General features: G+C 44.7%; 1 protein-coding gene and 1 long non-coding RNA gene across 2 annotated transcripts; one reads left to right on the top strand and one right to left on the bottom strand.

The window, feature by feature from the left end:
- Positions 1 to 5617: 5617 nt before the first annotated feature.
- On the bottom strand, positions 5618 to 7023 carry LOC144175285 (uncharacterized). Its single transcript, XM_077704372.1, has 7 exons — positions 6956 to 7023; positions 6623 to 6833; positions 6455 to 6558; positions 6311 to 6384; positions 6168 to 6225; positions 6014 to 6072; positions 5618 to 5910 (listed from the first exon to the last, which is right to left on the bottom strand). Exons 1-7 carry the CDS (start codon positions 7021 to 7023, stop codon positions 5888 to 5890), a joined length of 597 nt encoding a protein of 198 aa, XP_077560498.1. The 3' UTR covers positions 5618 to 5887.
- A 2392-nt stretch (positions 7024 to 9415) lies between these two features.
- LOC144174665 (uncharacterized) lies at positions 9416 to 14113 on the top strand. The gene is made up of 12 exons (XR_013323506.1): positions 9416 to 9520; positions 9959 to 10040; positions 10209 to 10248; positions 10413 to 10475; positions 10637 to 10674; positions 12014 to 12084; positions 12598 to 12645; positions 12872 to 12918; positions 13089 to 13128; positions 13465 to 13505; positions 13837 to 13855; positions 14049 to 14113. It is a non-coding gene; the product is annotated as an uncharacterized LOC144174665 (long non-coding RNA).
- Positions 14114 to 14458: the final 345 nt, after the last annotated feature.

Here is a 14458-nt window from a genome sequence, read left to right on the forward strand (position 1 = left end):
CACACTTTTTTTACTCACATCCATAGGTGACAGTGATCGATATGCTGTGGTGAGAGACCAAGGTGGTTCCCTCCATAGAGCAGCAGCATTTGCACATAGCTGCCCTTGTCTGTAAATTAGCAAATTGAATCGTGGTGCTTTTAATCAAACTTATCCTACAAGGATTATAATATAGTCCTCCTTGCTATAAATTGTTTGCATAGTTTTTGGTATGTATAGAGAATCGCATTTTGCTGACATCAATGGGATAAACAGGATGAGGTAACAATCAATTACACATCCACAAAGCACACAGATTGTGCCTTAAACTGAATTAGCTTATAAAATAGCTAGCGAGAAGCATATATAGCACACTTTTTAAGTTGAAACTTCCTAATTAATCCACTCATGTTCAAACATAACGCCGAATGCAGGCTATGCAAGCTATGCAGGCTATGCAAGAGCTAAGCTAGCTCTTACCGTTTAGCATTTACACTTTATTTTTATCTGAGTAGAAGATTTTGGAGCTTTCTTTTTGCTGCAATTGTATTTGGTGCACTTGAGCCCCACGATGTGCATCATGGGACAAACTCTCGTATCATGATTTTAAGGAATATATACGCAACCATGCATGTACGTTGGTAACTGAGGTATGTTTTGAAATGCTGATGTTTTGCCATCTGGCCCTTTTATCACGTTTTAATAGCGGTCGGTAGTACGGCTCATCTTTAGCCCCAAAAATAGAAGAATTATGCAGAACTGGGGCTTATTTTGCTGAGGCAATCGAATAAAATACAAAGCAAACACGTGCGCGCTCCGTGCTTGTTGACGAAAAGTCGGAAATGCTGATGAAAAGTGTCGTGTCAGCTCATAGGAACCCCAAAACTTGGAAAGCGATGTGCAGAGCACGCTTGACGCTCCTTTGAGGTGGGATGTATGCAGAAACGGAAATGTTATTATTCATTTTTTTGCGTTAGGCTTAAAACACGTGTGTTTACTCAGCGCCCCCAGTACCAGAGGCGATAGTTTATTTTTTCACCTAATAGCTAGAAATGAAGGCGGTGTTCTGTACACTGTTTATACCTCTCGAAATTACGATGCACGGCGACCACTGAAGGTCATCAGCTTCAAAATGAGTCAAGGAAGTTTAAACTGAACAAAGCAAACTCGATCATCCTGTCCAGACGCTTTTTGAATTTGTAAAAAGCTTGCATTGCACACCGCTAAGACGAGGGAGGACGGGGGGAGGCTAGGTTGGTGAGTTACAGTGTCATTATTAATACATTATAAGCGTCGCGAGCGATGAGCGAGCGATAGCTTCCGATCGATGCATTCGTGCACGAAGCGAAGCCGACTTTCTGGAAATCGGTGGGAGCGGTGGTTGTTGTATGCTACCAACTGTCCCTGTTCTCGGTTCATTCGATGTCCAAACTATTTAGGAGTCACTGGCTCTCCTTTCATCTAAAAATGGCTCCGCCTGGGAGTCCAGGCACCAGGTCAAACAAGCATCTGAACGACGTGGGTCCAAATTGGAACTAGTTTTGTTTTAAATGGTCCCAGCAGATAGGTTTTGCTGGGGGATAACACCTGGCCCCTTAATTTTACAAATATTAGCTTTAGGAATTGTCATTCTCAGACAAAGCAGCCTAACTTTTTTACCAGCATTGTTAGCATATTTGCATTTTTTATTTCCCATATTCATTAGAAGTAATTCCAAACACTAGTTGATATTACGTTCCAGCCAGTTTGAGTTCAAACAGAAGGCACTGTTGCAGCGCTTACACAATAGGCAATTAAACAGCATTTGCGCACCTTGATTGTACTGTTAAACTTGCTCCACTTTCGTCAGAGTTTTTTTTTTTTTTTTATTGTGAATGATGCGGTCCCACAGCTGCAACCACTTGTGAAGGACCATATGTCTAGGGCCATAACAATTGTATGATGAACTAGGTAGTAAAGATAAGAAATTGTAATATACAAAGGATAAAAAAAGGCAGGAAGTTAATAAACATCTTTAGTTGGTGTGAGGTATACTACTACTCATTAACTTGGGGATCATAATTGAAGAGCAGGATCATGATGCTACGCTCATTTGGTGAACAGTGGTGTTTAACAATGATTTATCGTGTGATGAGTGAGATTCCCTTCTCAGCATCAAATAGGAAGAATCTGAGCCAGTTAATTGTTACATGTTGAATTCTACGACAGTCAGCCTGAAGACTCAGACAAAAGGAGAAAAAACAGAGCCGTGCACGGTGTTGCATGGTGCATATCATCCCTTCATTTCCTTGCCTTTTGTTTGTTATTCGAGGCTGACCATTGAAGAGTTCAACTGCTCCTCATGATGGACTTTGCATTTTACCCAACTCCTTGCTAGTATGATCAAGGAAGGGATTGAGGAGCAGGATCTTGCTTTTTGTGGTAGACAATGGTGCTTCGTCTTGTTCCTCACTTATGTGAAGAGTGGAATTCTCTTGATATTGCTCATCGGTAGCGTGAAGAACAGAATGAGCAGAGAGATCATGACCCTTCTCTTATGAGGCACAGAAATCATTTGGTGTGGAGTGCAATACTCATGTAAAGAATGGGATGATGCCCCTTCTGATTTGGTACCAAGAGATACATGCGGATGCAGAGGCATAAATTTAACCTTTTGATAAGTACGATACCCAGAAATGCTTCAGCACAAGAGAAAAGAAAACAACAGCCTAAAGTTGTGCATGCTGCATTGAGACTAGGCATTTCAGCCTCTTCGACTGTTTCAGCTGTCGATAGCTGTGTGAGAAGGCGTTGTTTTTTTAACCGGCAAACGATTTCACGGGGGAAGTTCCAGAATCAGCTGTATTGACTTGAAAGGATGTGAAAAACAGATGGGAAGATTCCTGTCTACGTGGCCAAAACTGGATTTCCTTTCACTTCTGTACTTGTTCATCCCTATACGGTGAAAGGGAGCCAAGCAAGAAAGCCATTCATTGATGGCTTAAGGGGTGCGTGACCCTTCTCGTAGACAGCAGTCATGGACAAAGTCTCCTCACAGTTCAAGATTCAGAAAGAAAAGAAATGCACGTAAAATGCATGTTCAATAACTTGAGGAAGAAAGCATCACATACTTGTGACATGAACAAAAATTAGAAGTCAATGTGCCTTCTCGCAATTCCTGTTCCCTCACTTTCACTCCTATAAAATAAAGTTTTGATTTGATAATTGAACTCAAGAAGCTATAGTCAAAGAGCGTATATAGGTGTTTTACAACGCATATGTTGTATGTTTTATTGTCTGAGCACACCTAGAAGCAAACATCCAGCTTCAGTACTGCTTTCACGCTTGAAGGCACAGTTGACTCCCAATAATACGAAGTCCACAGGGACCACAATTCAATCGAACAAAATGCACCTGAACAGCATTGTCATTAGTTCGCAACTCGTTCTCTTTTTCATTTCGTTCAGAATCTTGACTTTTGTTGTGAAGTCGAGCTTATATGTCATGGGTTGTCGTGATAGTGCAGACTTATCGCTAAAATGAAAGCCTCAAATGTTCACCTAACTGCTCACACAGTGCTGTGAGAAACAAAGAAGGTTGAGGGCCTCACAAGAGATGTGAACATTGGCGCGAGTCTGAACTAGCCTGCTGCTTTATCAACAGTGCACTACCTTAGTTGTGATGGCACCGACATCAGTAGAGAACAATTAGGGCGCTGTTTCGACACTTGAAAATGGTTTTATATCGAGAAATGACAGTCACCTTGATGTTTCTATTCAATATAACTTCCAATTAACTAATATAATGGGTTCTAGCTTCAAATTATCAAGCAATTTCTTCCGTTGAATTGCATGTAAAATTGCCGGAACCAGCACATTACTTCCAATTAAGTGACTTCAAGTTAGTGAGAGCCTACTGTACTGTCAGTGACAAGATATGTCAGCCTGGGCGTTCTGTATCACCCAAAACTCCTTTTACTTGTTCAATAATTACAGCAGAACTGGAGCATTGTGTTTCAGTATGCATCAACATTATCTTTGTTAAAAGTACCATCCAACAGCAGGCAGTGCTCAACCGTGAATGTTCAAGAAAGCCAATTTGTGATACCGCAAAAAATTTCCATTGATTTGATTGATTGAAGAGTTTAATGCGCCGACGCAACACAGGCGATGAGGCATGCCGTAGTGAAGGGCTCCGGATTAATTTTGACCACCTGGGGATTTTGAACGTGCGCCGAAATATCGTGCACACGGGCATTTTTGCTTTTTGCCTCCATCAGAAAAGCGGCGGCGGCGGCTGGGAATCGAACCCATGACCTCGTGCTCAGCTGCGCAACGCCTTAGCCGCTGCGGCGGGTAAATTTCCATTGATGCTTAGCATTCACTTCTTATCGCATTTGGACAGTGGAGCCAGTAAATGTGCCAGGTTGGCCTTTTTGGAGTGTGCAAGATAACATTAATCTGCCCTTGTTGGGGCCCGGTGCCTGGCAATGTGCCAGCAGGAATGAAAACACAACACATGAAGGAGGGTGTCTACTACTCAGTGTTAAAAACTAATGACAACAAAAAAAGAGGTGTGAGGTTATAGGGGCAGATGCAAGCATTTTGGCTAGAAATGCTCCTCTGCAGTTATTAGCATACTCAGTCATGCATCTTTGTATCTGATGGCAGGTCATTTAATGGCAAGCTTCCCAAAAAGACTCGTTATAACACAAAGCTTGCAAATTTCATGTCAAACAGTGCTATGAAACATTGCCAATTCTGCATTCATCACAGATGGCTAAATTAACTCCAAGGATTTGTGTTTAAGTCGTCAATGCAACAACCACATGCTACGAGCTCGTGTGGCATGCGCTTTGCACGATCAGGTACGTGTTGCGACTGAAGTACCGCTAGGTTGTGTGCACCAAGATGTTTTAGGTTCGACATGTTCAATGACAACCTCTTATTAAACAAGAAAAGAATTTAAATAAAAAGGGGGGGGGCTTGCCAGCTACGTTTTTGTGCTCTGTTCGGGACACCACAGGGACTAGGTGAAGTTGCAAGCCACCAAGTGATTGCATTATTGCAGTGGGGCATCTGGTTTCATTTGATAGCTCTGCCATAATGCTAGCATGAAGTTCACACGATAACAGCATGCCTGCCGCCATCCTTCTGTGCCAGAATAAAGTGCAGCTGCTATTATTTTTCCTTGACATGTTTATCCCATATAGAGCTGGCCGGGGGCCATGGGATAGAAACGGAAGCGCAATAGCTCGTTTGTTAAGATTAAATTAGGCAAAAAAAAAAAGCATTGCAGCAGCTCATAAGTTCTTGCGGGAGTGAACTGCCTCTTTTGACGGTCATAATTATATGTGGAACATATAAACGCCCAGTGGGGCTCATCATACCACGAAGGAAAGACCACAGATAAGCACTTGACAGATTTATTGTTCTCAAGTACACCAAACAAGCAAACACAAAAATTCATTCCGACTCTTATTATGCTAATTCTCGTGATACGCAATTATTTTTACTCGACGGACAAAAACAAAGCAGATTTTTGTTCTGTGAACGCGTCAAAAGGAGGTGCCACTTAACGTAAATCACCGGCTTTTAGCTGCCTGCTACCTAGCTTGAAATTGTTGCAGATTTTCTTCAGGTCCAAATTTTGCCACGCTGGACGACGACACGGCAGAATTTTCTGCGGTCACGCCAAACAAAAGTGCCACTTTGCCTAAATCGCCAGTTTTCAGCCTGCTTTCCAGAATTTTGTTGCGCGTAATACCAGTTGCTGGGGTGATAGCCGTACTCCAGGTGGCACCTTGAAAGGGAAGGAAAGCAATAAAACAAAAACAATATTGTGTACACACAAGACAGTTTCCAGCAGCGCGGGCTGCTGTGTGGCTTAACTTTGTTTTCGGAATTTTGCGGTCCTTTGCTGGGGCTGCTCAGGGAACGCCACGTGCTATACCTTGAAAAGAAGAATTCACCGCCACCAGCTCCACGCAAAAAAAAAAAAAAAAAACTTCGTTCACAATGCCATGGTCAGTTTGCAGCAGCATCGCGTGCCTTACCTTGGTTTTTAGATTTTTGCGGTCCCCTGAGGCCGCCGATGGAACGCCACGTGCTACACCTGGAAAAGAACAAAAGGTCACCGCCACCAGGTCCACGCACTACGTCCATTTTTAAGCAGATCGTTGCTGCGCAGGCTTTACTTTAGCTCCGTACTTGGTTTTTAGATTCTTGCGGTCCCCTGCGGCCGCCGATGGAACGCCACGTGCTGCACCTTGAAAAGAACAAAAGATAACGGCCACCAGCTTCACGCGCAACGTCCATTTTTTAGCAGATCTGCTGCGCAGGCTTTACTTTACCTCCGTCCTTGCGGCTCAGGCTCAGCGCGCGAAAACCATCACGGCGTGCCATGGGGTGGCACGTTTTGCTGCAGCTGAAAAAAAAAAAAAAAAGGCAAAACACATGAGAGCAAAACCCTTTCGACGGGAATATGCACTGCTTACCTTGAGATTGTTGTGCGTTTCCGGCAGAACCATAATTTCGTCCCGATGGGCTTTCGCGCCAAAAAAGGGGCACTGGCGAGCAGCACGTCGTGCACCTGCTGCAGCTGGAAAAAAAAAAAAAATAAGAAAGGGGGCAAAACCCTTTTGCCGGGAATATGTACTGCTTACCTTGAGATTGTTGTGCGTTTCCTGCAGAACCACGATTTCGTTCCGACGGGCGATGACAAAGCAATTTTCGCGCCAAAAAAGTGGGTACCGGCGAGCAGCACGTCGTGCAACCGCCCGCCGCAAGCACCGGAGCCGAATGAATGAACCGGCAGGCTCGGCCGGTCGGCCGCGGCCGCAGCGCGGTTGCGCCGCCGTACGGCCAGGGACCTTTCTGGGGACCTTTTTTGGTTCCCTAGGCACCCCTGGGTCGCCTAGGGAGACGGATCGCCTTCTTGAGCGTTGATTTTTGTTAACCAATCAGCGTTTCCAGCCGTTCCTCCCCTTATACGCTACTCATAGGATCCCGTGTTGACAGACGCAAAATGAACTCGACGCTCCCGATTATTTTGCGACGTGGTCATCAGTTCATCCCCAACGCGTCCAATCTATTTCAGCGATCTCATTTGGCATTAGGGGAAAAAGGTTTGCAGCGCTTAACACGTTTACAGCGCCGACGAACGTGCCGGGACCGTGACGGCGTCTGCTACTCGCAGGTTCACCGATCGATGGTCGTACGAAGTGAAATTTTAAGTGAAATTTCTAGTTTAAACTTACACTCTAGCTGACAGAGACTTCTCAAAAACAGGCAAGAAGAGTGACGCAATCGGTGATGATCGCGCTTTAAAAAGCCAGCGAGTCCGACGGAACGCAGGCTCGCCTGCTGCGGTGCGCCGCTCATTTCCGTACCTGCACACTATGCGTGCACTTTCATTAGACAGTGCTCGTTTGCGTCGCCGTTACGAATACACGGTGCAGCGTTAGCTTGCCGTTTTGTTGCGTGTCTCAGTGACAAATTGCCGCGACCGTCAGAAGCGTGAAATCTGTTTTGCGATTACGAAATTAGTGCCCGTAAAACAAAGTGGTCGGGCGAACTAAGAGGCCGCTCGCTTTCCTTGTTTGCTCTCGCTTTACTTAAATACGCTCTTGCAGTATACATTCCCAGTTCGCACTTAATAGCCTAGAATGAGGGTCAGCAACGGCCGAGTTCCATGCAGCCGACACGGCGGAGGGCTGGACGGCAAATCGGAAAGGGGGGGGGGGGGGGAGGAGGGGGCTTTGAATGCAAAGAGAAAAAAATCAGCGAATTTCTAATAATATTTGACAATAATCTGGCGAAGTGTGAAGATGGGGGTGCAATTCAACTTGAGGACGCCAATTCTCTGTTCTTGCCTCGCTGTCTAACTCCATTTGAAGTCAAAACTGGCGTGTCGGCGTACAGATTCGACGACCCCTGCACTAGAAAACCAACAGTCAGTGATGATCGTATGTAAATATTCGGGGCCCCGCGCCGTGTATGCGGCTGTGTTATGCTGTGTTATGTGGTATTATAGAAGTACACATCTCTGCAGGCAGCGGGCGTGTGATTTGGTGCATGTTTTGCGTCCTTTAATAGCGCTTAATTTGTTTATTTGGCGCTATTGCCCCACCTACTCGCTAGTATACATGTACCCTCCCGTTCGTAAATCGTGCGGCGTAAAACGTTACGCAAGAATCATTCAGTTTGCGAAAATACGAAACAAAATTTCCACTCGTTTCAAAGGCGGTGCCAGGCCAGCAGTGTCAGTGAGTCGGCTGCGCAATTCTTGCGTTCGCTTGCATGCTCCCGCTGAAGCAACCTTTTGCAGTTACCTCAGGATATAGGATGAGCAGCGTTCCGTGTTTATGCTACTCGTGAACTTTCCTTTGTCGACCGCACGCAAGAAGAAAAAACTGTAACTGTCGTGAAACAGTTAAACCACCCGACCTGGCGATACTGTCCCACGCCGCGACCATCGCGAAAGCTCGCTAAAAGAAAGCCGACAAATCGGCTTCTTTTAGCGGATATTATTTTGTTTAGCCTTTGCAACTACTTTAAGGGCTATTTCATACAATATGCAGTCATTTAAACTCGCCACAAAGCGCCACAACCAACTTTCACTCTGGCTTGTAATTGAAAACACATGGAGGGCGGCGAGGGTCGTCTGCTTTTGTACTACCCAGAGGCGTTGGCCGCTAGGGGCGCTGCCTGTCGCCAAAACTGGATGAAACGTGTGCAAAGCAGGATGAAACGTGTGCATGCTGCGGCAGTGATCGAGAAACTATAGAACATATTGTCAGGAGCTGCACAGAGATACGGCCACCGTGGGGTGAGGGGGAAACGACGCTGGCGGAGGCTTTGGGATTTGGGGCGAGGGGGAACCTCAACTTTAAGGCCATAGAGGTGACGAAGAGGCGACTGGAGTGGTGGTGGAGGAAAAGTAGGGAAGGGATGGGTACGCAGGCGGAGTAATCATGCGGACGAGAATTTAGAACAGCGAAGGGAGAAAATAAGGGGGGTGGGGGCGATGAGTTTAAAACAGAAAAGAGGGAGAGATGGGAGGGAGGAAGCAAATCTATAGGTTAGCTGGGAGTAGGGCAAGTAAACGTAATAAAACAGGCAAGTCGGTTGCTGACAACCGACGCCCCGATTCAAAGGGAAAGCCACTAATCATCATCATCATCATCACTCCAGCGCAGGAGGTTCGGCGCATAGAGATAATCAGTTAAATTTCGCGCATGCTTATGACGTCAAAAACTTGAATTAACAACTCTTAAAAAACGCTCCATATAACTAATAAGTATTGTGACGTTAATTTAAGAAACAAAAAAGTTATTTTACTAAAAAGAGAGCTAATGCTCGCTAGGAATTCCACACTTTTCCGTACTATCGACATCAAGTTTGACAGCGCATTGATACCAAACTCAACGAACTATTTTCTGCAGCATTTCTATAAATACTGCAACCAGTCAAGTAGTCCGTCTCGTCTGCGCTCTGCTACTCCCATGAGTGCCTTCTGCGAGTAGAGTTGCGGTGTGTTTGAATTTCTGCCGGTCGCTGCTGTAAGTCCAATCTCTCTGCATCGTGCTGTGACCATTTCGTTAACGGCTCCTTCATTGCAAAATCAGTTTGCATACATTCGCTGCATTCACTACTCCGATTATTTTGTTAATGGGGTCTTCGCCTTCCATTCTTAGTGATCATGTTTGTGTGCACCGGTCATCCGCACCACATAACTCGCGAATGGAATGAGCACGCACGTATTGAGGAACGTTTGCTTTCAGCAACGTGAAGTTGGTTTTCTTGTGGCTCCCCATGATGACACGATGACGAGACCGAGCACTCTCGTCGGCGATCCATTAGCCGCGTTCTGTGGCGTGGTTCGTTGGCGGCTTGCTTCTGAAGACAATGAGGCATTTGTCTGAGGGGCACTTACACACCTTGCTTGTGTTATGCTATGAACGGTTGCTGCGTATTAAGTACAGTATATTTCTTTGCAGATATCTTCTGGTCCCACGTGCATCGGTTCCATTGTGTGGTGTCCACCTTGCGCCACGTGCATCCTAGCGGAGCAATGATTAGGTGAGCTACGCGATTTTTAACCTTGCTGAAAGTTGCTTATGATGAGTGAAAGAAAAAAAGTTATCCAGATCTTAGTTCAAGTGCAGACAACTTTTTCTGACTACTACTAATTGAATGGATGACTTGTGGTGATAAGTCTTCAGACTTAATTTTGCTCACTCTTTGCAGAATGAGACACGGCCGGAGTTCACTGGGCGTTTCTCGCGGGGTAAGTCTATTTCCTATTTATAATGTCTACTCTGAAGTTGTGATGAAAAGACTAGAGTCTCTGAATATTTTTGAGGTCATTGCACTAACTGAACCGGCGCTATTCATTGTTTCTCCTCTTGCTTTTCGTGCTCAATCTAACAGGCGCTACGGCTTTTCTTTCAGTGCACAGAACATCCGGGCTTCCAAGGCAGATTCCCGCCAAAATTTGCCTTAAGCCTTTACTCGGTAAGAACACTGTTAATCGTTAAAGCTAATTGCTAATGTGATGACGCTTGACTAGAGTCTCTGAATATTCTTGAGGTCAATCGGCTCAAATACTGAACTGTTTTTTAAGCAGCTGCTGCACCAGTTTGAACAAACTCTACAAGTTCTGAATTTCCTTGCAGCGCAATGGACGCCCGGCTTGAAATGGAGCAGTGTTGAGGTTTGTTTTTTAATTGTCCTCGCATTACGTTTTAGGCGTTTTAATGGCCACAATAATGCAGCATCAAATCTGCACACTAAATTAATGTTAGTGTGGTAATGCCTTAAGTGTCCCTGGGGAGTCCCAGTGCGTGTAGTTATAGAAGCAAAGCTACAGCTGGTGTCTAGCTTAAGACTGAGTTGCTATCTCGCGCCCGATTCAGAACTCTGGAGAATAGTAATTTATTTTTACCCATGCGGCCAAATTCCTCGCCGACTAGAGATGCTGTTATCGCCATTGATAATTGCGAATGATTGGGCATAACTTTAGAGTGGGCCATGGTATGCTCTGGTGCACGTTAAAACCAGAGCATGTATCCTTTGCCGAAGTTGTGAGCCCAGAGAAAGAGAGAATGCATTCATAGAGCATATGAAGTTTGTCTTGTGGCCAGTTAAGAGAGGTTCCATGTTCATTGGAGCCCTGACATCATGGCTGCCTGCATCCGGTTGCCATTGAGGAGCTGGACATCATCTCCCATTGCTCTCTAAAAAAAGGTGGGAGGGGGGTGGAGGAGCGGTAGACTTTCTGAGCTAAAAGTCGCACTTCCCAATTATGTGGCAGAGGGATCCTAAGTTTTTACTAAATTTACATTCAGCAGAGTATTGCTCCGGGAACATGAGGTGTAGCCTTGTTGGGTGGGTCAAGGATCCAGATTCAAGGAGGCGAAAGGCTGCCAATCCAGAGGCTAGGATGAGGTGGAGGGAGTGTCTGGCTCAAACAGTGCATTATGGAGAGTATTTTCAAAACTACAAGCAGTTTCCGCAATTTCTGTCATATAATTTCTGCAGCAACACCAACCTACATTAAAGATGTCTGGCACTAAGCACCACCACCTGGATGCCTGCATGTGCAGTCATCGCACCAATTTATATTGGTGCGGATGTTCTATTAAATTGGTTAAGTTAAACCAATTTATGTGCACACTAAGAGAAATCGCGGAAACTGCTTGTAGTGTTCAAAATTCTCTCAATAATGCATTAATTTAACCAGGTGCATTGATTAGGTGAATGGGCAACTCCTGCCGAGTTGTGCCAGAGCATACTAGCAGGGCCAGTTGGGTAACATTGGCCTTCCCTTGCTGAGTGTTTTAGAGTGGACATGATGTGCTTTGTAAAATGCCCACTGCAGCTGCAAAAAAATGGAGACTTTCTCTGGTGGCTATGATGACTTGACATTGGTTCGTGTTTCTGACAATGTGATGTTGCATACAATGTCACTGAAATATACGGCAGCATAGTGTGCCTAACAGTTTTGTTGAAGTCTTGACGTTGGTCTTGCTGTTCACTTTTTTGCTTTGCAGGACAATTGATGCATGACCTTTCACCCCAAGACTGGCATTGCCTGTTTCCAAGGGGCAGGACCCTCTGAGAGGTATGCAACCTTTTTGGTTGGTTGATCCTTTGCCGGGTTGGTGCCTAGCCTTGGCTGCTGAACATTTGGTTGCCAGTTGCAGCCTGATCAAATACCTCTTCATTGAGACATGCCATTCAATGATCGAGCAGGACAAACTTTTACTTGGTTGAGGGTTGCAGATTCAAAGAAGTGTTCTTTAAAAATTATGTTCAAAAATGATGCCGGGGCGAGATCAGCATCATTTGCCGGTATGCACAAGTGTAATGTGCCTGCGCAAACTGGAATGTACAAAATTGGGTGGTTTTGACATGAGGCTGTGGATGGGTGACAGCAGTCAGCAGCTGTGCCTTGATACGAGCAACAAATTGGCAACGGTAGCAGTCAAGGTAGTGATAGTGATGACTTGACATTGGTCCGTGTTTCTGACAGTCTGATGTTACATACAATGTCACTGAATGTATAGCATGGTGTGCCTAAGAGTTGTGATGACTTGACATGTCTTCAACACGATTATTTTTTTTTTCTTCACAGGGAATCCATGTGGCCTGTATTTCCAGGACATAACAGCAGGATTCAGAGGTATGCAACCTTGTTTTTGGCGATCCTTTGCCTGGTTGGTGCACCCATATGAAGTGCACCCAATTACTTTTGCAAAGGAAGCTCTCATGTTGTCTTCGACCCAGTAACAGATTTCTTGTCTGCTTGTGTTAACTTAAATCGCATATAAGCGATTTTTTTTCTATATTTAAAATCCTTTCATTTAAAGTCCCTCATGGTGGCCTGACTGGAACTTCACTTGCTGCAGGATTCCTTGTGTGAGCTGGTAGAGGCAGCCTTGTGCAATCATGCCAGGTGAGTGATGGGTTCTGTGCAGAATTCAGATTGTCTTGCTGATGACCTCAAAGTTATCCAGTCTTACTTTTTCTGCAGACATCACATTATCTGATAGCGTTGGGCGGAAGCATATTTTGTTGTGGTTATGTGCTTTGCATCTTACCCTACTTCCATTTACCCCATTCTAGATATGCAGGCCGCCCCTCCTTGGCTTTCCATTTAACACATGTAAGTTCCAATGATTTTACTTCTAACGCAATAATGTGATGACCCTGGCTGGAGTCTCTGAACATTCTTGAAGACTTGCATTTTTTCTGACTTGTTTTGTAATGGTGGTTGTCAAGTGTTGATGAACTGGTGTTGGTTTGATGATGTTGGTTTCTTTCTTTTAATGCTGTTTCCTTTGAGGACTCCACCTGAGGTGTGTGTTGTGCACATGATGATACTTGGCTAGAGTGCTGATGTTTGATGACAGCATTTCGTGTAATCTGATTTGTTTCTCTTTAAATGTTTTATTCCACGCATCCCCATCTCCTCCTGACATGAGAAATTTTTGTATTGCAGGGTGCACAGACCAAAGCAACAAGCCTTATTGGACTGCTTAGGTTGGTTTGGTTCACTCTGTTTACATTTTCGGTGTTGTTTTCTAGGGCATTTTTAAATTAAAGGGGCCATGAAGACAAGGTACAAGTTTGGTTCATTGGACATAAGTTAGCAATTAAATTTTCTGACTGAAACGGCACACTCTGCACTTGTCCAGCAGCGAAGTTGTGTTGTCTACATTGCCCCTTTGGGTACTTTATGATGAAATGAAAAACTTTCTGACACCTCTTCTGAAATTGTGTTGTTGATTGTTGTATTCTGATCATTGTAATATAAAGTGCTGAAGGATTCAACTATGAAGCCCCCCTAACTGGTTGTCTTCTAATTTTGCAGGTGGCCATCTCTACAAAAGGTGTGTTGGGCATCTGGCTGCTTTGTCTGAAGTCTGGTCGGAAGTCTGGCCTTGCATGATGATCTATTGAGAGCTGACACCTCTTGTCCTAATACCATTTGCTGGATTTCATTGCACTGAAGATTATATGGTGTTAAAATTCAACTTTTTTTTTGTTGCCTGGTCTAATTCACTTCGTTTTTTTTTCTTTTAGGTGAGTGTTGCCAACTGTAGAACTTCAGCAGTGGCTTGGTTGAATAAAAATTTGAAACCTCTTAATTGGTGGTGTCACGACTTTGTCCTTCAGTGGTAAGGCAACGTGCCTTTCACATATAGTGTGGCGACTTGCGGGGCCCATTCAACGATGCTTGCTATTGCTTTGCACAAATATTTCTCATGTCGCACGTTGCGGACTCCACTTACAAGACTGGCTGGAGGTAAGCCCCGTTGTCAAACTGGATGTGGAGAGTCGAGTAACACAAGTTGCTGAGATAAGGACTGCCAGTAAATCCTAAGTTATGCATATGCATGACGAAAATTTGAAGGCTTTTGCGTCCTTTTGGCCTGCATCGTTTCACAGGACATGCGATGGGAGGAGGAATAAACGGTTATTGTGCACACCAC

Source organism: Haemaphysalis longicornis, unplaced genomic scaffold (genome assembly GCF_048455015.1).
Source record: "Haemaphysalis longicornis isolate Haplotype H1 unplaced genomic scaffold, Haemaphysalis longicornis Haplotype H1 scaffold_3, whole genome shotgun sequence".
Classification (NCBI taxonomy): domain Eukaryota; kingdom Metazoa; phylum Arthropoda; class Arachnida; order Ixodida; family Ixodidae; genus Haemaphysalis; species Haemaphysalis longicornis.